The sequence below is a fragment of the Gigantopelta aegis genome, unplaced genomic scaffold (genome assembly GCF_016097555.1).
Source record: "Gigantopelta aegis isolate Gae_Host unplaced genomic scaffold, Gae_host_genome ctg2836_pilon_pilon:::debris, whole genome shotgun sequence".
NCBI classification, from domain to species: Eukaryota; Metazoa; Mollusca; class Gastropoda; order Neomphalida; family Peltospiridae; genus Gigantopelta; species Gigantopelta aegis.
The window spans coordinates 21,953-44,244 of record NW_024533059.1 but is presented as its reverse complement, the minus strand read 5'-3'; the positions used below and the strand labels follow the sequence as shown (position 1 = coordinate 44,244).

At 37.2% G+C, this 22,292-nt stretch overlaps 1 protein-coding gene across 1 annotated transcript; it reads left to right on the top strand.

The window, feature by feature from the left end:
• Window positions 1-272: 272 nt before the first annotated feature.
• Window positions 273-10,533, top strand: LOC121391687. The gene is made up of 5 exons (XM_041523227.1): window positions 273-360; window positions 3,332-3,462; window positions 8,849-9,016; window positions 9,423-9,577; window positions 10,453-10,533. Exons 2-5 carry the CDS (start codon window positions 3,381-3,383, stop codon window positions 10,531-10,533), a joined length of 486 nt encoding a protein of 161 aa, XP_041379161.1. The 5' UTR covers window positions 273-360; window positions 3,332-3,380.
• The last annotated feature ends 11,759 nt before the right edge of the window (window positions 10,534-22,292 follow it).

The following is a 22,292-nucleotide window of genomic DNA, read 5'->3' as shown; positions in this document are numbered from 1 at the left end:
ATTTTTAACACTAGCAGCTAAAGCAATTGTACTATTTATAACTGCTATAGACGTCAAATTATATAAATAACCAAGAGACAATAATACATTTTAAGTAACAATTTAAATTTAAAAAAGCCCCACACATTTCGCCATCCAAGGATGTCAGTAGTTTGAAATTCATTCTGTGGTTGTATTGTTAGCGAATTATTATAGCTCAGCCGCATTACAAATAATACGTTATCTCCGGGTATCTTCACAAATAGGTCTGTCTAACTTCCTTGTCGAGTTGACTGGGTGTCATGGCGGACGTAAGGTGTATATGTCGTCTGCTCATTGCAGTTCTTAGCGGGATTTTATTTCTGATGTCGGCTGAAACTGGTAAAACATTTACATTATTGTTGTTGATAAGATCATAGTTATTTCTACAAGCTAGTCAGTGTAGGTTTTATTTACAGGCCTGGTGTGGTTATTCGAACCTAAAACATTAACTTCTTCGTTTGTTGATATTGCTAGAAGTTTTTATTTGTTGGGGGTGGGGGTGGGGGGGGGGGGGGTGTGTAATTTTGTGGTTGTTGGTGGTGGTGGTGGTTGTGATGGAATTTTCACTAGAGTATCATCCGTCACGATATATACCAATTATATTTGTTCTATCAGTTTAGTTCAGTTCAATTCTTTATTTTAATTCACTCTGCAAATAACGCGAGTTTTAATTGGCTAAGGGGGTTAACTTCTTTATTACTTGTGATTTTTAGTAAATAATAATTGTGCAAGTTGTACGCTGCCATGTATATAACAGCAAAATGAGCTGATTTTCTGGCATAAGGGTGGGAAAACTCAACTTTTCGTGGTCAACGTATGTAGATTGTCTTCTCTTTTTTTCTTCTTCTTCTTCTTCTTTTTTTGTTTTTGTCATGGACCTTACGAATAATATGTACTTCCTAAACTTAGCAGTGACGTGGCCCTTTCGACATTGTCCTATTTTTGTTCACAATATATTCTGCTGACATAGAAATTATTCTGTAATGCATGCGAAAGTGAATGGTGAAGTGTAATCTAAAAACAATAGTTTTGAGGGGAGGGTATACAATGTGATTATCGAATCAAATAGGGGTGTCGCTTGCTCCACCCCATCCCCCCCCCACCCCCCCCCCCCCACCCCCACACACACCCGCCTTTCTGGGGTTTTACTTGAGTATTTTAGCTTTAGCTAGTTAGCGTGTTAATGACGACACTTTAAAATAAAAGGTACATACTGACTACTTGCTAATCGTGGTTTCCAAAGACCAAAGTGTAATGTAGTAGTTACCATGTTTTTACACATTTATTCTTTTCCATTTATTGTACTTATATCCCATTATGGTTCAAACACGATGATGTGTTGTGCTCGCACTCAGCTAGGACAGGGCCAGGTTAATGGTTAGTGATTGGGGAGAGCAGGGACTGGTTAATGGTTTGCTATTGGGGAGAGACGTGACTGGTTAATGGTTAGCTATTGGAGAGAGAAGTGACTGGTTAATGGTTAGTGATTGGGGAGAAGGGACTGGTTAATGGTTAGTGATTGGGGAGAAGGGACTGGTTAATGGTTAGTGATTGGGGAGAAGGGACTGGTTAATGGTTAGTGATTGGGGAGAAGGGACTGGTTAATGGTTAGTGATTGGCGGAGGACTGGTTATTTTTTAGTGATTGGGGAGAGTAGAGACTGGTTACTGGTTAGTGATTGGGAGGAGCGGGTTACTGGTTAGTGATTGGAGGCGGAGAAGGGACGGGTTAATGGTTAGTGATTAAGGAGAGAAGGCACGGGTTACTGGTTAGTGATTGGGGAGAGAAGGGACTGGTCAATGGTCAGTGATTGGAGGTCGAAGGGACTGTTTACTGGTTAGTGTTTGGGGAGAGTAGGGACTGGTTACTGGTTAGTGATTGGGAGGGACGGGTTACTGGTTAATGATTGGGGGAAAGAAGGGACTGGTTAATGGTTAGTAATCGGAGGGGGAGAAGGGACTTGTTAATGGTTAGTGATTGGGGAGAGAAGGACCGGGTAACTGGTTAGTGATTGGGGAGAGAAGGGCCGTGTTAATGGTTATTGATTGTGGAGAGAAGGGCCGGGATAATGGTTAGTGATTGAGGAGAGAAGTCACGGGTTACTGGTTAGAGGTTGGGGAGAGAAGGGACTGGTTACTGATTAGGGGTAGGGACGGGTTACTGGTTAGTGATTGGGGGAGAAGGTAGAGGTTATTGGTTAGTGATTGGGGAGAGAAGGAACGGGTTAATGTTTAGTAACTGGGGAGAGAATGGACTGGTTAATGGTTAGTGATTCGGAGGGGAGAAGGGACGGGTTAATGGTTAGTGATTGGGGAGAGGAGGGACTGGTTAATGGTTAGTGATTGGGGGGGGGGGAGGTACGGTGTAATGGCCCTATATCCCTTCGTTTAATTGAATGTTCGCCCTTGTTGTGAGTTGGTACCAGGATGTGATGGATTAACCGGTACACAACCATGGCTGGTTATTTTAACACATAAAAAGCGCTAATTAAAACAAACTTCTAAGATGTCATCACCGGCCTTGGTGGTGTCGTGGTTAAGACACGGACATAAGGCTGGAAGGTACTGGGTTCACAGCTCGGTACCGGCTCCCACCCAGAGCGAGTTTTAACTACTCAATGGGTAGGTGTATGACCACTACACCTTCTTCTCTCTCACTAACCAGTAACAACTAACACACTGTCCTGGACACACAGTCCAGATAGCTGAGGTGTGTGCCGAGGACAGCGTGCTTGAACCTTAATTGGATATAAGCACGAAAATAATTTGAAATGAATTAATAGGATGCCACCAACCTCTGTGCGTACTAACATAATAATATATTGTGCATCTCTGTCTTGTAAACAATTAAAAATCAGACCAAATATCTTCGTGGAAATACTTAATATTTTTACGTCAGAACTTGACAAAATTCGACAGTGTCAGAACGTGCACTAGATATACAACACAATTGTACAAAGATTTCGAATTATTAAAACATATTTTATTACTTAAACACGGTGTTAGTTAATAATATATTGTGTATCTCTGTCTTGTAAACAATGAAAAACAAAAATGCTCAACAACAAATACTTAATACTTTTACTTCAGAGCTTGATAAAATTCGACAGTGTCAAGATATGCACTAGATAAGCAACACAATTGTGAAGAGGTTTCGACTCGATACTATTAAAACATATTTTATTACTTAAAGGCGGTGTTAGTTCACACACTTTAAGCGTGCAGTAGCGCATGCGGTAATTACTGAACAGTGCAGTCATCGAGTTACAGTCCAATGAAAATAGTAGTTACTTCTCCGGGTATTTTTACAGGTCTGACGATGTTCCATTGACTTCCTTGTTCATCTGTTGACTGGGTGTCATGGCGGCTGACGTACAATGGATTGTTCGTCTGCTTGTAGGAATTATTGGTGGAGTTTCCCCCCTGCTGTCGGCTAAAAGTGGTAAAACAATTACATTTTTCTTTGTGTTAAATTAAATATTATTTATATATATTATAATGTTGTTAGGAGTATGTATCTAACAGTGTCGAGAGTGAACAGTAACACGTACTATAAGGTGATAGTTGAGCTAAGATCACTTAGTGGAACGGGGCCCTGTTATGTTAGCCCCTTGAAAGAAAAATATGTGCCGGGTAAACGCTGGGTAAGATAGACGATAATTGATGATTTATGAAACATCCAACAGTGTCTTTAATTGTAAATGAACAGCTCAAGCATAATAATGTTAAAACTAATTCTCTCTCTCTCTCTCTCTCTCTCTCTCTCTCTCTCTCTCTCTCTCTCTCTCTCTCTCTCTCTCTCTCTCTCTCTCTCTCTCTCTCTCTCTCTGTGTGTGTGTGTGTGTGTGTGTGTGTGTGTGTGTGTGTATGTGTGTGTGTGTGTGTTGTGTTGCTTCGGTGCAAAAGGAACACAAGATACAAGGACGATTAATCCTATCGGACCTTCATTTCTTAGGAACCATACCTTGTTTATTGTTATGGGTTCCTTACCTAGGACCGGCCTCGGTGGCGTAGTGGTTAGGACATCGGTCTACAGGCTGGTAGGTACTGGGTTCGGATCCCAGTCGAGGCATGGGATTTTTAATCATGATACCGACTCCAAACCCTGAGTGAGTGCTCCGCAAGGCTCAGTGGGTAAGTGTAAACCACTTACACCGACCAGTGATCCATAACTGGTTCAACAAAGGCCATGGTTTGTGCTATCCTGCCTGTGGGAAGTGCAAATAAAAGATCCCTTGCTGCTAATCGGAATGAGTAGCCCATGTAGTGGCGACAGTGGGTTTCCTCTTAAAATCTGTGTGGTCCTTAACCATATGTCTGACGCTATATAACCGTAAATAAAATGTGTTGAGTGCGTCGTTAAATAAAACATTTCTTTCTTTCCTTACTTAGGACTTGTATTCATACCTGACCTAAATTCCGTTTACAGCAGTAGTCTAGTAGCTTATGTTAAAATATACTTGAATTGTTCAAAAAGTGAAGAAAAAAAAGTGTGAAACTTTGCATACTGGTATAGCTTTTAATTCGCTTTCATGTAAAAGGAGGACACACGCAATCTGTTAACAACTACGGCCGCCATGTTGATTTTCAAAATGGCCGCCATCAAAAAATAAAATGTGAATATTATGGCATCCATTACACATAAATATTTGATTTAAGTTGCTAATTTTAAACACCCAAGGAATTCAGTAAACATTACAACAAAAATGTATATCTATTTTTTTTATACTTCGAAATCAAATAATTGATCAATTAGATAGGACAAATTGTGAAAACCAAAATTGGTTGTTCATTATCCCATTATAGTCTGTCTGTAGGGCAACACATTCCTGCACAAGCACATCAATGCTGTTAAAATGTTCAAGGAGGTCTCCATGCCTTTTTGCAGCCACATCTAATCTGATTCATACATAGTTTGGCTGTCTCTGGAAGTGCTGTACAGAAAGGAATCAATTGATCATTGCAGTCTTTGATTTACTCCCAATCCCAGAGTTTGGTAGCAGTTGTTTATGACCTGCTTAGTATGCAGCACTAGTTTTTAGTATTTTTGCTGAGGACACCTTTTGTGCGAGGTATACGATCAAGCTACCTCACTTTGCCTGGTCCAGCTGGGTGTTTTCATTTATCCTGTCATAAAGAAGTATGACGAACCTTTGAAGCTGATACCTGTCAGAGGTGGATCTAGGGTGCCCCAGGGGTCCGCCCCCCCCCCCCTTAATTTTACGATAGTTATAATTTTATAATATATTCATTTTCATTTTTTTACGACCCCTTCCAAACCTCCCCCAAAGTTCCCTTGGCATTCCATCTCATGTCACTGCTCCCCCCCCCTCCTAAATGGATTTTCTGGATCCGCCACTGCCTGTAACACCAGTAAAAGCTGTCTAAGTGTTCTGTGTTGTCCCCCCTCCCCCCGCCCCCCCCCCCCCCCCCACCCCATACTACTGAATGACAATGATGCGTCACACCCACTGACCGCGGCTGTTAATGCTAGTTGTACTGTCGCAAATTTAGTTTTAACGGTGACCAATTTATTTCATCAATCACATCCTTTAAAACTTAGAAAGAATTTAAATATAAAACATTGGTCTAGCAAAGGAAACAAATCAACACGAGTCCATTTGTTAACAAACCATTGGACATCCACCCAAGAAGAGAACAAAGAATCGATACTAAGATGTAGACACCATGTTTACACAGCCCGCTTTCTCACAGACTCAGGTGTTCCGGTGTGGTCTTTTTTACGAAACATCTGTCCTCACGCAAAATGGTCACGTATCTCACGCAATTTTCCGTATACGGCAGTGATTCCTATCCATTGTTCTAGCTTAATTACTGAACTAATCAACACTTACATCAGTGCATAATGTCCGCCGATCATTCCTCTACAGGGCTGACTTATGACGTCGTGAATATATTTGCATATTAATGAACTATCGTGCATATTAATGAGAATCCGACAGTGGCCGGAGTTTAAAGTCAACTCGTTTCCCCTACTTATGCGCGTGAAGAGTAACGTTTGTTACCTAACCAAAATACACTACATCATCGGAAATCTAACACTCTTGTTGCTAGCTGTCAGATGCGACGTGACTACGTTCGTATGAAGAAGGAATGAAATGTTTTATTTAACGACGCACTCAACACATTTTATTTACCGTTATATGGCGTCAGACATATGGTTAAGGACCACACAGATATTGAGAGAGGAATCCCAGCTGTTGCCACTTCATGGGCTACTCTTTCCAATTAGCAGCAAGGGATCTTTTATATGCGCCATCCCACAGACAGGGTAGTACATACCACGGCCTTTGATATGCCAGTCGTGGTACATTGACTGGAACGAGAAATAGCCCAATGGGCTCACCGACGGGGATCGATCCCAGACCGACCGCGCATCGAGCGAGCGCTTTACCATTGAGCTACGTCCCGACCCACGTTCGTATGAGGTGTGAAACTGGCGAATTACATAGAGGCTATTTCATGGTGGTTGTTCGAATATTATGTTTATGTCAATGAGTAACTGGCGAATTACATAGAATTACATAGAGGCTATTTCATGGTGGTTGTTCGAATATTATGTTTATGTCAATGAGTAACTGGCGAATTACATAGAGGCTATTTCATGGTGGTTCTTTTTCGAATATTATGTTGATGTCAATGAGTAACTGGCGAATTACATAGAGGCTATTTCATGGTGGTTCTTTTTCGAATATTATGTTTATGTCAGTGAGTAACTGGCGAATTACATAGAGGCTATTTCATGGTGCTTTTTCGAATATTATGTTGATGTCAATGAGTAACTGGCGAATTACATAGAATTACATAGAGGCTATTTCATGGTGGTTGTTCGAATATTATGTTTATGTCAATGAGTAACTGGCGAATTACATAGAGGCTATTTCATAGTGGTTCTTTTTCCAATATTATGTTTATGTCAATGAGTAACTGGCGAATTACATAGAGGCTATTTCATGGTGGTTTTCCGAATATTATTTTTATGTCAACGAGTAATGTGTGAAAATATGGTTTTCACACATCACGAGTTGATATAAAAATTGTATTCGAAAAAGACACCATGGAGTGGTCTATTCATTATATGCATCATTCCTAATTCCTAATTTAATAACACATGCCCCACCCCTCTAAAAATCTATCATAGACCTTTTTAAAAAAAGAATCATACATGCTATATATCATATTATGACTATCCACAACTCATAACTGATAAAGGTATTTTAATTTATTTTATTTTATTTTATTTTATTTATTTATTTATCAACATATACACCTTGGATATACATACTATCACCCATCGCCCTTAAAGTAAATCCTCCCAAATAAAAATTGAGGGTACCGCTTCTCGTTTTAGGACCCCGCACAATAGCAGTTGGTACACTAACACTAGTTCAGATTAAACTGCATGAATTTACTGGCCTAACGAAGCAACATTTTATGACAACACTGTCACGTTTATCACCAATGGCAGGACTGGTAGCTTTAACTGAGGAATGAAATGTTGGATATACTTCGAAATTTGACTTGCTTCATTGAATCAAGGTTATGCATGTTTTTGAATGTAAAATGTGTACCAGCTTTGTCTAACCTTTTCTTTAAACATATACGTAAAAATTGCATGTAACAATGTCATGTACATGTAGTATATTAAATCAATTTTGCCAATACATTATTTATTTGATTTTGATTTTATAAATTATATATTTACATGCCGTACCTAATTCAACACAACTGGGGTGTAGTAACAAACAAGAATCAGCTTGCACAATGTCGGGGTGTTACAGTGCTATAATGGCCTTCACGTATATCTTTTGTTATGCAAATAGCTTTGTTATTTATAGGAGAACGAAACTGAATGCAAAACATACAGAGATTTTTGTAAAATGGAAATAAGTCAACTTCGTGCATTTTAGATGATGAATTGTATGTAAAACCTGTCGGGGTTTGGGTTCGTTTTCATGCAAATGTAAAGAAAAAAAGGATAGAATAGGTATTAAGCGTGACATTTGCAAAACACTTAGGGTCTAAACAACTGAACAGGACTATAGTAGGTTTACCACTATATCTTTAGTACTCACACAATAATGTTTTATTTCTTCATTGGTCTGTGTCCCATAGGTTTCGGAACCGGAGAGTTGGCACTGCCCCCAACACTAAAATAAAACATGATCTGCCGTTGGATGGCGAATTAAGTAGCACTGCTGATGGCATCGTTTAACGCCTATATGTTGTTTTTCATCAATCTAATTAAAATTAGCTCCATTATTACATGTGGATCTAACAGCAGCCCGTTGGAGCACAAGTCCAGTTGACCTTTCTTCGACCACTCAAAACCTTACTTGCAAAATTATGCCAGTGATTTGAAAAAAAATTGAAAACATTCGGGATTATGCCGAGGGTATACGAAGTGATTCGGGTGAATTACGAAATATGCCGGAAACTAATTTCAATATAACATTTTACATAAAATTCGTTTTAAGACGAAACAAAAAACCCGTGATGGTATAGCCATAAAATCTGTTTATACTAGTATAGAATCCAAAGTTTCTTACTGCACTTTTCTCCCTGTTTTTTTTTCAATGTTGAAATAGACCAACAAGTTCGCCTATTGCATATTTTTAGAATCCCTATGCTCCCGAATAACGCTATAAAAGGCGAAGTGTCATTGGTCGATATTTATATTGTTATTTATAGATTAAATGTCAGCTGGACATGGAAGTCTACGCAATGTTGTTAGATCTACTGGTAGACCTAGTCCTGAATGGTATCATGTTAAACAAGAAATAATTCGATAATTTGCTATGTTGTAGGTGACCTGGAAATAATAGCCAATGTATCATGGGGAGAAGCATTGCACCAGTGTGGTGCTCGTGGTAGAAGACTTTACACTGCTACTGATCCTGAGCCGCAACAAAATGTCGGACCTGGTTATTACTGGGTTGGTGCAAAAATCCAGTATAGTTCATGGATGTGGACAGGTGGGTGTTAATAAATTATTTCATTAATGTTATAGAAAAGCTTAACTGTACTAAACTAATGTACTTTAAGAAACATAAAACAGGAACATTTGTTGTTGCACTTTCTACTCTGACTCAACCATCAATTTAATTATAGTAGCAAAAAATCATCCAACTTTAAGAAAATATACAACTTACAAGAAGGACCTCGTACATTTAGAAATAAAATATATATCATTTCTAAAATATTGTTTTCCAAACCCAAACACTATTTTAAAGAGATATTATATACCTTAACCACTAACTGAGGAGTATGGGGCGTTTTGTTTTGTTTTGTTTTTGTTTTGTAATGTTGCTGTTTACAAAAGTAATGAAGATTTGTATTTACTATTACATTTGGAACACTTTCTTCTTCTTCTTCTATCAGAAAACAACGAGTCGTTGTTTCCTTACATAGGACAAGTAAATGCTTCACGAATTGTGTCCAACAAAAGTAATACATACGACATTCCCTACGACAATCAAGCGAGTCGCTGTTTCTACCAGTGTCAAACCAAAAACCCAAAATATATTGGAATGCAGGTAAGTAATATTCATTACGTAACTCTTCGTGATACAATAAAAAGAAAATAAAAAAAATGTTTTATTTAACGACGCACTCAACACATTTTATTTACGGTTATATGGCGTCAGACATATGGTTAAGGACCATACAGATTTTGAGAGGAAACCCGCTGTCGCCACATAGGCTACTCTTTTACGACAGGCAGCAAGGGATCTTTTATTTGCGCTTCCCACAGGCAGGATAGCACAAACCATGGCCTTTGTTGAACCAGTTATGGATCACTGGTCGGTGCAAGTGGTTTACACCTACCCAATAAGCCTTGCGGAGCACTCACTCAGGGTTTGGAGTCAGTATTTGGATTAAAAATCCCATGCCTCGACTGGGATCCGAACCCAGTATCTACCAGCCTGTAGACCGATGGCCTAACCACGACGCCACCGAGGCCGGTCACGTGATACAATAAAGTCATATGTTCGCTATTATACGCTACAGTATGTATTCCAAGTCCCATTTTAATCTCCGTTTACAAAAAGCATTCCAGTATTTCCATATAATGTATCAAAAATACTTACAATTTAATATAATACTAATGGGGAAATGGGGCAAATGAATTAAGGTTACAATATAAAATTAATGTTATATTCATTTTAGGACACATGTTTAATTAAACATACAATAATTGCACTACTCGTGTTTAGATAATGAACATATATACTACTTTTGCTGAAGTTTAACGGGTGTGTATAAATAAATTATGAGGTCTATCAAAATTAATACGACAATATTCTGAATAGTAAATATCAGGATCATAATGCAATTTAATTAACAGTAAACATGCTAATAAAACTGATATTAAATTGTAATATTTAAAAACATAAATGTGAACTGGCAGGAATCGAACCTACAGCACCGATTCGTGAAATATTTGACAGCCAGTGACCTTACCCACTCGGCCAACCAACAGTTCCACTAAAATTAAAACCCAATTAAAGCAAAAAAAAAGAGAGTTTTATTTAACGACGCTCTCAACACATTTTATTTAGGGTTATATGGTGTCAGACATATGGTTAAGGACCACACAGATTGAGAGAGGAAACCCGCTGTCGCCACTTCATGGGCTACTCTTTTCGATTAGCAGCAAGGGATATTTTATATGCACCATCCCACAGACAGGGTAATACATACCACCGCCTTTGATGTACCAGTCGTGGTGCACTGGCTGGAACTAGAAATAGCCCAATGGGCCTACCGACGGGGATCGATCCCAGACCGACCGCGCATCGAGTGAGCGTTTTACCACTGGGTTACGTCCTGTCCCAGTTAAGAAAGCGTGCTGGCAGACAGTCTGTTGGAAATAAATGTATCAGTTTGTATTAACATACAGCAAGTTTTAAATTGTAACGGTGCTAATAACGCACTCGGGCACTAATAGTCCACTAGCAGAAACGCTACATCCCTAATTTAAATAGTCATTACACTCAGTTATTACAGAAATGTTTAATTTAACGACGCACTAACACTAAACACATTTTAATTACGGTTATATGGCGTCAGGCATAGGGCTAAGGACCACACATATATTTAGAGAGGAAACCCGCTGTCGCCACTGCATGGGCTACTCTTTCCGATTAGCAGCAAGGGATCTTTTATATGCACCATCCCACAGACAGGGTAATACATACCACGGCCTTTGATATACCAGTCGTGGTGTACTGGCTGTGACGAGAACATTCACTATGAATGCCAGAGGGTAAAATGGGTATGACGCCATATCCAAATGTTTTTGCACATTTTATATTTTTAAGTTAACCTTTTGACAAAATTAATTGCTGTTATCATTACTGTATGATTTTCTTAACCCTAACCCATTTTCTTTCTGGGGAAGGCCTCCTATCGCATTCAGCACATATTGTAAATATTCAATTTCATAGCGCCATACCCAAAAATTTCTGTCTGGTAGAAACACTGATAGTTTTTATAAAATATATATTATAACAATAGTAATATATAATTGTGCAAATCAGGAAAAAAAAGTCAATAAATTCAAATATTTCCATTGAATGCCGTCAATTTTAGATTTGAAATGTTAACATATTTTGTTGTAGGGAAGCCGATGTTATTGCTTGAACACTTCATACCGACCGCATGTTAAGGCGGACAGTGAAACTGGCCAAGTTGGGTGTTGGGGTAACTTCAGAGAGTATTGTGGTAGTAATGAAACAGTTAGCATTTATCATACAGGTATGGTCTACGTTAATAATATTATGTATTAGTTAAGTAGTTTTGTTATATCTAATATTTTAATTATTTCTATTAATGTATCTCGATATTTTTCTCACTGTGCCTATTCTGTTAATTTCTGAGAAATCTCGGTGCCAAATTTCTTGAACTTTGATATATTTTTAAGTAATGTAAATAGAGTGTTGGTGAAACGTAGAACAGGACAGACCACAACGGAACGGAATGAGATATGTATCCTCAAGTAATACATTTTCTTTAGCCTAAGCGTACGGTACACGCAATTGTTCCTATTTACCATGACAAAACCCATAAAGAAAGCTTTACTAACCTTAGGGCTGGATCAAGCTCCGTCAGAAGAGCTCTCGCCTGGGGTGGTTGCGTCATAGGATCGAATTACGTTAGTGGACCCATTCTCTGACTGCTTTTGTTCTTGTCTCAACCAATGCCCCACCACTAGTATATCAAAGACCATGTTTGAACTCCAATGGACAATGATTAATAAATCAATCTATTCTAGTGGCGTCATTAAACAAAATCTGGGTTTAATTTTACTAACCTTAATAGACACGCGTTGGGGAGTTTATGGGTCGACCCCCTGCTCACGGTGATTGTTTTTAAAAATATATATTTTTATTAAAAAAACAAAACAAAAAACATTTTCGCCCAATCCCCAGACACTTGACTTGCCCGCACCAACCCCTGCATAATAGTATGCACACGCGTCTGCTTACAGTGTGGTCCACATTTGTGATCCTTTCATTATCTATTAACGAAATTAAAAGCCATGATGAATTAGTTGACTTTTCACAACTAGCCCAAACGCAAATGATTAGAATGAGCTATGGGTTTCGTGTGCCACTTGGAATTGAAACAACTAACAGGTCAAGGAACCACCAACATACAATGAAATTAATTTGATTTGAAGTTTAAATGCAATTTTGGCATCAAAATATTTGACTGCAGACCCGTACCTAGAGAGTGCGTACCATCCGCGCACGTGAAACATTCTAAACACGATTTGAGGTCCATAGTGTAGAAAACACACTATTCACTTTTATATTTAAGAAAATTTACTAGTAACAGTATAACTTGCATGCATTATTTTGCACGCCATTTTGTATTCTAATTAATGACACTTATCTTTTCTGACACCCAATAGCCGATGTGTATTTTTGTGCTGGGGTGTTGTTAAATATTCATTCATTCTAAATAATGATATGTTTTATCGTAATTGTTATAAATTATTAATTACGCGGCGTATTCATCGGTTTTAACGCTGGTAGGTGATAGGTTCGAACCCCAATACCGGCTACAACCCAGTCAGTGCACAATTCAGTGGGTGAAGGAGATGGTACGACCATAACGCCGACTGACTTCTCACTAACCGCTAACAATCAGCAGTTGTAAAATACCTGTAAGAAATCAAGCATTTTGTTTGACTGATTACAAGTGGTTCATTCTACAACATACTACATCCGAAAGTCAATGCACCTACTCAGTACTGTAACGTTGTTTACGTGTATTCATATGCGATGAAGTGTCACTATTTGTAAATATGGTTGACGTACACATAGAAGACGCCGGGTCGTTTAATTTGGGTGAATTGGGTGAATTGGAAGAAATATGACCCTGAAGAATATTCTCCAGACGATATAGCAATACTTGCTGCATCGGCCTCTTCAAGCAGAATTTCAACTAACAATCGTCCTGCTGAGCGAAATCAGCTGATCGAGAATGTACAGTCACTGACAGCAGCCGATACCGATAACTCACGCTTTGCCAACATAAACAAAATTGATATGGAGGAACTTTTAGAGAATATCTACTCTAAAACTACCAAAAAGCAAACAAAATTTGGAACCGACATTTGTAAACCCCAAATTAAAAACGCGACAAGTGACTCCGTTTACCCGATCATGGCCTCTCAAAGTTTTCAAATGAACTTGCAAAACACGAATATTACAACAAACACAGCTCCCAACATCAACAGAATTATTCAAATGAGACCGACCTTTAGCATGACAGGTTGTAGAGTTGAAATTCACAACCATTAAAATTTATTACACAACAAATATGAATTAGCAACGTAGCACAATAATTTATCGACAAACACTTTTACAAGTTTACATTTCAGACCGTTCCATATTGCAGGGTATTTGAAATTTTGTTATGTTCTTCCATCTTAAAAGTGCTTTATTGGTATTCCTTTCAGTTTAAAGTATTATGTTGTTGTTGCTTTTGCGTCTATATAAATAAAAATTGGTTCAAATACACAATAGTATTTTTCATATAACTAGATTTGAAAATTTACTTCCAATTTTATTACGCCCATGATGGACTCTTCCTATCGATTGACGTCATTCACTTACAGACACGTTTTACAAAATGTGGAAGAGTAACCTCGGAGAATTTCGTGAATGAAAATAGTTCGCTATTTATATTACATTAAAAATAAAACATATATAATTTACAGAAAATAAAATAAAAGAACGTAAAAGGTATTTTACAATGGAGATCACCAGTTTCCATTCTTTTTTCTTCTTGAGGTGATACTGACGTCTAACTGACGGTGGATAGGCGTCTCGGTTGTCATCTGTTAATTCACCGTCAATTAGATGATATCACCTCTCGAAGAAAAAAATGGAAACAGGTGATCTCCTAATTAATCCCTGTTCTGAACAGATAGCACGGACAACTGGTGTGTGTCCAGGACCGTTTGCTTTGACCTTGATTAGATATAAGCGTCAAAAACAAAGAAACTTTAATGTATGTTGAGAATTGATACAACAATGTACTGTTTGTCTTCTGCTTACTTCCAACTGCAGAGATGGTGATAATATTGACAACAATAATTGGCCAATAGACCTAATTCATGGACTGACAAAAGTGTTCATTTTGGATATAGAACAAAATCGGGTTGACAATAAACCTAACTGTGAACAAAAATTGAGGGAAGTGATTAATTACTCCCCTAAAATTTACATTATTGGGAGCCATTAAAGATATTGCCATATTGAGCATTGATATTTAATCTTTTTTAGGTTACAATGTTTAAGGGAAGCTAAAATTATTCTTTTTGAACTAGTCTTAGGGGAAGTCTGCAATAACTTGTTTATCTTGATATTTAGATAAATATACTATAATGAGGAATTAGAAGTCCATATTCCCAGTACACTAGTAGACGGAACTCAGTTTGTAACTCTAAGATGATCAGATATGCTACAGTATGTTGGAGTGTTATATTTAATATACTGTGGTTTTTCTCTTTGAATGTCTTTTGCAGAGTTGTACACATATTTTGTTATATGGAAGTTAAATCGTATGGGCAGTTGTGGATACATCGTTTACGAAAGCTCATCTATCATTGTTAAATCTGACACAGACTGCACTAAGAGGAAAGGACGTGTTTGTAATTGTAAGTAAAATGTCTCCAAGGACTACAGATATTATGTCTTGCAAAAGAAACACAAGTATAAGCAAATCATTTATTTAATTTATGTATTAAGTTATCAATGGCGCATGATACTAACCCAGAGTAGATTTTCTTATGAATGATTTACCGGAATGTTAAATGAAATAACAGAAGTCGCAAGTTGGTGATGTAGGTTCTTGTATTTTACTTTCCAACATTAAACATGATCAAATAAGTTAACAACATGGTGATACAGATCAAATATATATGCCTAAGCTCATAGGTGAACAATAGAGTTGACACTACGACTGAGACCTCAAGCCCCCCCCCCCCCCCCGGGTCACACCTTCTCAGTCTATATGGGTCTCTACTTTTGGTCCGTCTTTCATTGGTAAATTATCCGTATTTATAATACACATACTATACACGTTGTCCAGGTAACAATATATAGTTGTCATGGTGTTCTCGTTAAGACGCCTGCAATACCCGTGACAACAATTAAACTACATCGTGTCTTCGATTGCTCGTAACATTTAATTATTGTTTGACACTATTGTTATAAAGTTGAAGTTTTAGCACTATGACAATACAAAACATTATGTCCAAAAATGCTATACCAATGAAAACCTACTCAGCATCAGCTGTATGTACTACAAAATATGTTTGACTGTCGAACCATTTTCTTTACAGCCCATGATTTGTTTTCTAGGATAAAACAACACACTTCTTGATTCCATTCAGTGTTATTTTTGCCACCAACGTTTCTAAATTCACTTTTACGTTCGCCGACTGCAACCTTATGGACTATTCAATATGGAACTATCTCTTCGAGAAAGCCGACAGCGATCCTGCAGACAATTTCACCTGTAGAAGGTCTTTAAAAGGTGGCAAACTCTAAGCTATTCAATTTTCAAACTGGAATGTTTTTGTTTTTTTAAATCATCCGATATGTCATGACATTTGAAAGCTTAGTGGCTCTCAGTACACATTAGCGGCGATTTGTAGCTGATAAGTGGTTTATTTATAAATCCGGTGTTAAAGGTTGATGAGTGCAAAACAATTTCCTTTGTAATTATAAAATAATACAGACGTTTGAATTGAAGATTTATTTTGTTGCACAATTTTTTTTACCATGACACAACATTTCACAAAAAAAGTATCGCAAGTCATTTTAAAAAACAGGAAGACGTGTGTTGGGGCCCATTTTGTAATAAACTACCCATTTTGTAATAAGTACCCATTTTGTAATAAAAAAAGACCCATTTTGTAATAAGTACCCATTTTGTAATAATAAAAGGCCCATTTTGTAATAAAACTAGGTGCCCATTTTGTAATAAAATTGGACCCATTTTGTAATAAAAAAAAAAAATAGATACCCATTATGCGTGGACGTATCGACAGACATGGAATACCCCTTTTGATATACTGGGGTGATATGTAGCTCGCCTGATGTCCTTAGTTCGCAGGATCGAACCTTCTCGGTGGACCTGACTACCATTAGTTTTGTTCCGTTCCAACCAGTGCCGCACGATTGGTATACCAAAGGCCGTGGCATGTATTGTGTTGTTTATAAATAGGAAAGTGCATATAAAATATTCCTTGCTGCTTTTTTCGGTACAATTAGCCCATGAAGTGGCGGAAGCGGTTTTCTTCTCTCATTATCTTTGTGACCCGTAACCATGTGTCTAACCACATATAGGTCTAATAGTAATCAAACGAGTTTAGTGCGTCATTAAACTGTTCTTGTTCCTTTGATCTAAATAAAATTCCAATCTAAAATGCATTAAATAAAAGGGAATTGGCTGCCGCCACCACATCCACACTCCATACCCAGGTTATATGTTTTTAAAGGTATACCCTTGTAGGTTATATTTTCACCTCTTGTCAGCCTGAGTTAGGATGGGATCTTTATGACAACAAAACGAAAAAACAAAAACCCAGTTACCTTTCTAAATTATTTGTTCTGTCATATTAAAGGTTTGGATATAATTAGCCTAACTGAAAGGATAAAGAAAGCATAATCTGTTTACGAAGTTTCCTTCAAAACGATGATAAAGGGTTGATTCTGAACAGGCAGTTAGAAACCAGGGAACCTGGGTGTGGGTGGGGTGGAGGTGGGGGGACAGGTTTCTTTTCTACTCAAAGAGCATATTATTTAGGTTACGTTCTCGTTGATAAGTGCAACGGGACAGCAAGTATTGTTCGGTACATGCTAGTACAAGACAAATCTAATTTTCTGACATTAATGGAGGAGTTAGTAATTGCTGTTCTCATGGGGATCCGATCCTCTGCAAGGATGGAACCAGGACCTGGTGGAGATAAAACTATAAAACAAATGTAATGAGCACATTTTGGTTTAACCAATGGACTAGTTGGTGGAGATATACAAATTGGACTCATTCATTCGTTTACCCCTTTCTTCTACCTTCCTAGAAATGCAATAATTGGAACAAAAATGTTGAACTCTGTCCATATACGGTTGCAACAATCATAACTACAAACAAATACTCACAATTTTCTTTTAACCTTGTAATTGCGAATTATTGCGAGTTGGTATTTTCGTGGTTTTAATGTAAGACGCATGTGCAAGTAGATGAAGGTATATCGTAATAATTACTCGTTAACTATTTAATTCAATTAAAACCGATTTATTTATTAATTTAAACCGTCGCTGATATTGGGATAGGGGTCGGGAATGGTGTCCGCAGTCCCCTTTAATTCGTCATCGTGTCGTGTATTGATTCGAGAAACCCACCTTTCCCACGTTTTCCCGTTCCAACCAGTGGTCCACAACTGGTTCATCAAAGACCGTGGTATGTGCTGTCCTGTTTGTGGGAAAGTGCATATATTAAAGACCCCTTGCTGCTTATCAGAAAGAGTAACCTATGTGGCGGCAGCGGGTTTCCTCTAAAGAAATATGTCAGAATGACCATATGTTTGACGTCCAATAGCCGATGATAAGATCAAAATCAATGTGCTCTAGAGGCGTCGTTAAATAAAACAAACTTTACTTTACTTTACCTTTCCCACGTTTAGTAAAACAAATGTTTTATTTAAAAACGCACTAAACAATTTTGATTACGCTTATATGTGATTGAACATATAGTTAAGGACCACATAGATAATGAACAGAACAGAACAGAACAGAACTTTATTCAACTCAGATCAGCAAACGGTGATGCATTGAGGTGGTTTACAAACATATTATACAGACGGCTGCTGTAAACGCTTCACAAATATATATATATATATATATATAAAATTATATATATATATATATATATATATATATATATATATATATATATATATATGTATATATATATATATATATATACACACACACACACACACACACACACACACACACACACACACATGATATACACATAATACACAACAGGTATAATAATATAACAGTGTTATAAGCAGTAGTATACTTTAGATGTTAACCATTACGTATTGTCTATAATTATGCTGTATAGATATTTTTGAGAACAGAGTTAATCACATTTAGGAACATACATAATTTATTTGTCGTTGACAGCTTTTTCGAATTAAATAATTGACATATTTTATAAGTATTGGGTCTGTCATAATAATATTTTTTTAGATATATGAATCTTTCATTTGAGAAATATGTACACTGAAATAAATAATGATATTCATCACCTAAATTGGTGTTACAGAGAGGACATTTCCGTTCTTGTCTATCGATATTTTGCCATCGGCCAGTTTCAACTGGTAGATAGTGATTACAAGTCCTGAATCGACAGTATATTGTTCGCAGTTTTTCAGGTAAATATAGAAGATAATGTTCGTATGAAAGAGTCGATTAGAAAATTCTGTATGTGGAACATTTCGGATATGAATTTAAATTATCATTCCAAGCTTGTATATACTGATCTTGTAGTCTTTGACTTACAATATGAGTAAATGCTTTCTTACTTGTAATATTTTGATTTAACCAATAATTTCCCAAGCCTAACATGTTTAGGGTATCTTTTATCTTAATTAACCATTTATCCATGATTAATAGTTTCACATATCATGATTCTGTATAATATTGCTGATATTGAGAGAGATAATGAGAGAGGAACCCCGCTACCGCCACATCATGGGCTAATCGTACCGAAAAAGCAGCAAGGGATATGTTATATGCACTTTTCTATAAACAGGAGAGTACATACCATGGCCTTTGGTATACCAGTCGTGCGGCACTGGTTAGAACGGAAAAAAAAGTATAATAGTAGTCAGGTCCACCGAGAAGGTTCGATCCTGCGAACGAAGGACATCAGGCGAGCTAAATATCACCCCAATATATCAAAAGGGGTATATCATGCCTGTCTATACGTCCACACATAATGGGTATCTATTTTTATTACAAATTGGGTACCATTTTATTACAAAATGGGTCTTTTTTTATTACAAAATGGGTACTTATTACAAAATGGGTACTTATTACAAAATGGGCCCCAACATACGTGCTTTCCAAACCGGTGTAACAACCCAAAATATATACACACACACACACACACACACACACCCGCCAAACTATACCCGGGGTTAAAGTGGGCTAGCCTGTTGTATACCCCGGGGTATAAACTGGACTAGCCCAGAATATACCCTGGATATGAAACAGGCTAGCCCAGAACATACCTCTCTAGTCCAGATTATACCCTCATTGTGTTTTTCATAAATAAGTCTGTATTTCAATGTCCAGAGGGTTTTTCCATCATAATTTATATATTTAGGACTAGAGAATATTGAAATATCTTCTAAAATGACTAATCTGTGATAGTTCTATTTTAATGAAAGCCATAGTTGCTTTTCTTTTAAAGCGTTTATTATTTTTATTTATTATTTATTTTGTATACAGGTTAGTAATAAAAAATGACCCGATAACTCAGCCTGGCACTGCCGATAAGTATGTTTTCTCACCACAGCTCAAATTGTGTTATGGTAAAGTTTGAAACAATGTATAATTATTCACAGCTGCATATACTGTAACTGTTTATTGACATTACTTCAGTGATCCCTACACTGATTGACACCCAAAAGTGTTCTTTCTTTGTTTGGGGATGTCGTTTAACATGCATTTAATCCATTTAGAATAATCAGCTGAATTTCTCCCCCATTACATACCATTCAGCTATAAGTGGTAATTTAAGCCATGCTAAGGGCTAGTATCGAGAATTTCTTACAATTTTAATAGAGTCACGAGACTAAAGTCATGGTAAAACCATACAGCATGCAGCAAGTCTCGAAGTTTCAGTGTTTTATAAGCATGTACACAGGTACACATGTACACAGGTACAGGTTGAAAACGAAAACCAGTTACTTAAAAGTGTAGTTGTGTTTGTATTTTAGTCAAGAGAACGATCTGTAAAAATGGGAGTTGTGGCAGCTTTAACGTGGGATGAACATATTTAAAAAAATTATTTCCAGCTTAGAGGAATATTATTTGTTTAATTTTCCTTTTTCTTTGGCTTGTCAAAATGTTTTATTATATTTCTGTTTTTAAACAAAAGAGAAAAAATTAACAATGTTTTTATAGATCTGTTTTATGGCTGTTGTTTTTGTATTAATTGCCATAATGCTATTTCCAATGCCTCCGATTAGCTACAATTTAAAACATTGTTCGAGTTAACGCGGCAGTATCCGGAATATTTTTATTATTTAAGCATATAGAACAGAAAATCCAATTACGTTTGGCGCATATATGACGCCGCACTCCGCATTGGTTTCACTACGCTGGCTTATCCAGGTCAAATACAAAGCTAATATTTCGAAAGTGGGTCACTTTTGACGGGCTCCTACCGATCTCGGTTTTCATTGGCTTATCACAAGTGTGGAATTCCTCAACAAGAGATCGCGTGAGATTTCGCAATTTTTTAACAAATTTAACTGTCTTGATTGAGGGGTCGTCTCATATCTCCAAAACATATTTATATCCACAGTGGAATGGTACAACGCCTTTCCAGGGGTCGGTGGGTGGGGAATTTACCTTGAAATTTTGACAGTGGCTAGTTGTTGGCATACACGTTACATGTAAGGGGGTGTTACTAATTACGTAACGCTCTAGGGGTAGAGGAAGAGGGTACTGTGTACGATTTACGTAACATTTGTCAAGACTATATGTTATTTTTATTCATTACTTAGACCTAAAAATATGGGTTTTTTGGAAATGCGCGGTCAGTCTAGGATCGATCCCCATCGGCGGGTACATAAAAGACCATGGTATGTGATATCCTATCTGTGGGATGGTACATATAAACGATCCCTTGCTTTAAAAAAAAATGTAGCGGGTTTCCAAGGCGCGTGTGCAGGGATTTCAGCGGGGTTCGGGTTATAGACTGTGTTGAGCAAAGTTTATATGGGGCCATGGTCCCCCAGAAAATACATTTCAATTTTTTGAAGTTTGGGCAAGTAAGGGTTTCGACCTCCAATACCATTCTCCTGATTCCTCTATAAGATTATATGTCAAAATTACCAAATGTTAGACATCCAACAGCAGATGGAAGGAAGGATAGGATATGTTTTATTTAACGATGCACTCAACACATTTTATTTACGGTTATATGGCGTCGGATGATTATTAAATCAATATGCTCTCACTTTGATGTCATTAAACACCCCCCCCCCCCCCCCAACTTTACCCTTTCCAAACGAAAACATATTTATTTGAATTTGTCGATTTTAACACGTAAAATTAAGAAGTGTAAATGTGTAAAGTATATTTTATTTTAAAATTATTTACATGATTAATTTGTTACTAGTATACAAACTAAACTTTGAAAGTTCTACTAACACTTTATAAAATATTAATTCTGAAATAGGAAGGTACGATTGTCGATAATACGTTGTCAAGATCAAACCGGTTTTAACGAAAGACTCTATCCTGCTGTGAATAATTATACATTGTTTCAAACTTTACCATAACAACATTTGAGCTCTGGTGAGAAAACATACTTTTCGGCAGTGCCAGGCTGAGTTATCGGGTATTTTTTTATTACTAACATGTATACAAAATAAATAATAAATAATAATAATAAACGCTTTAAAAGAAAAGCAACTAT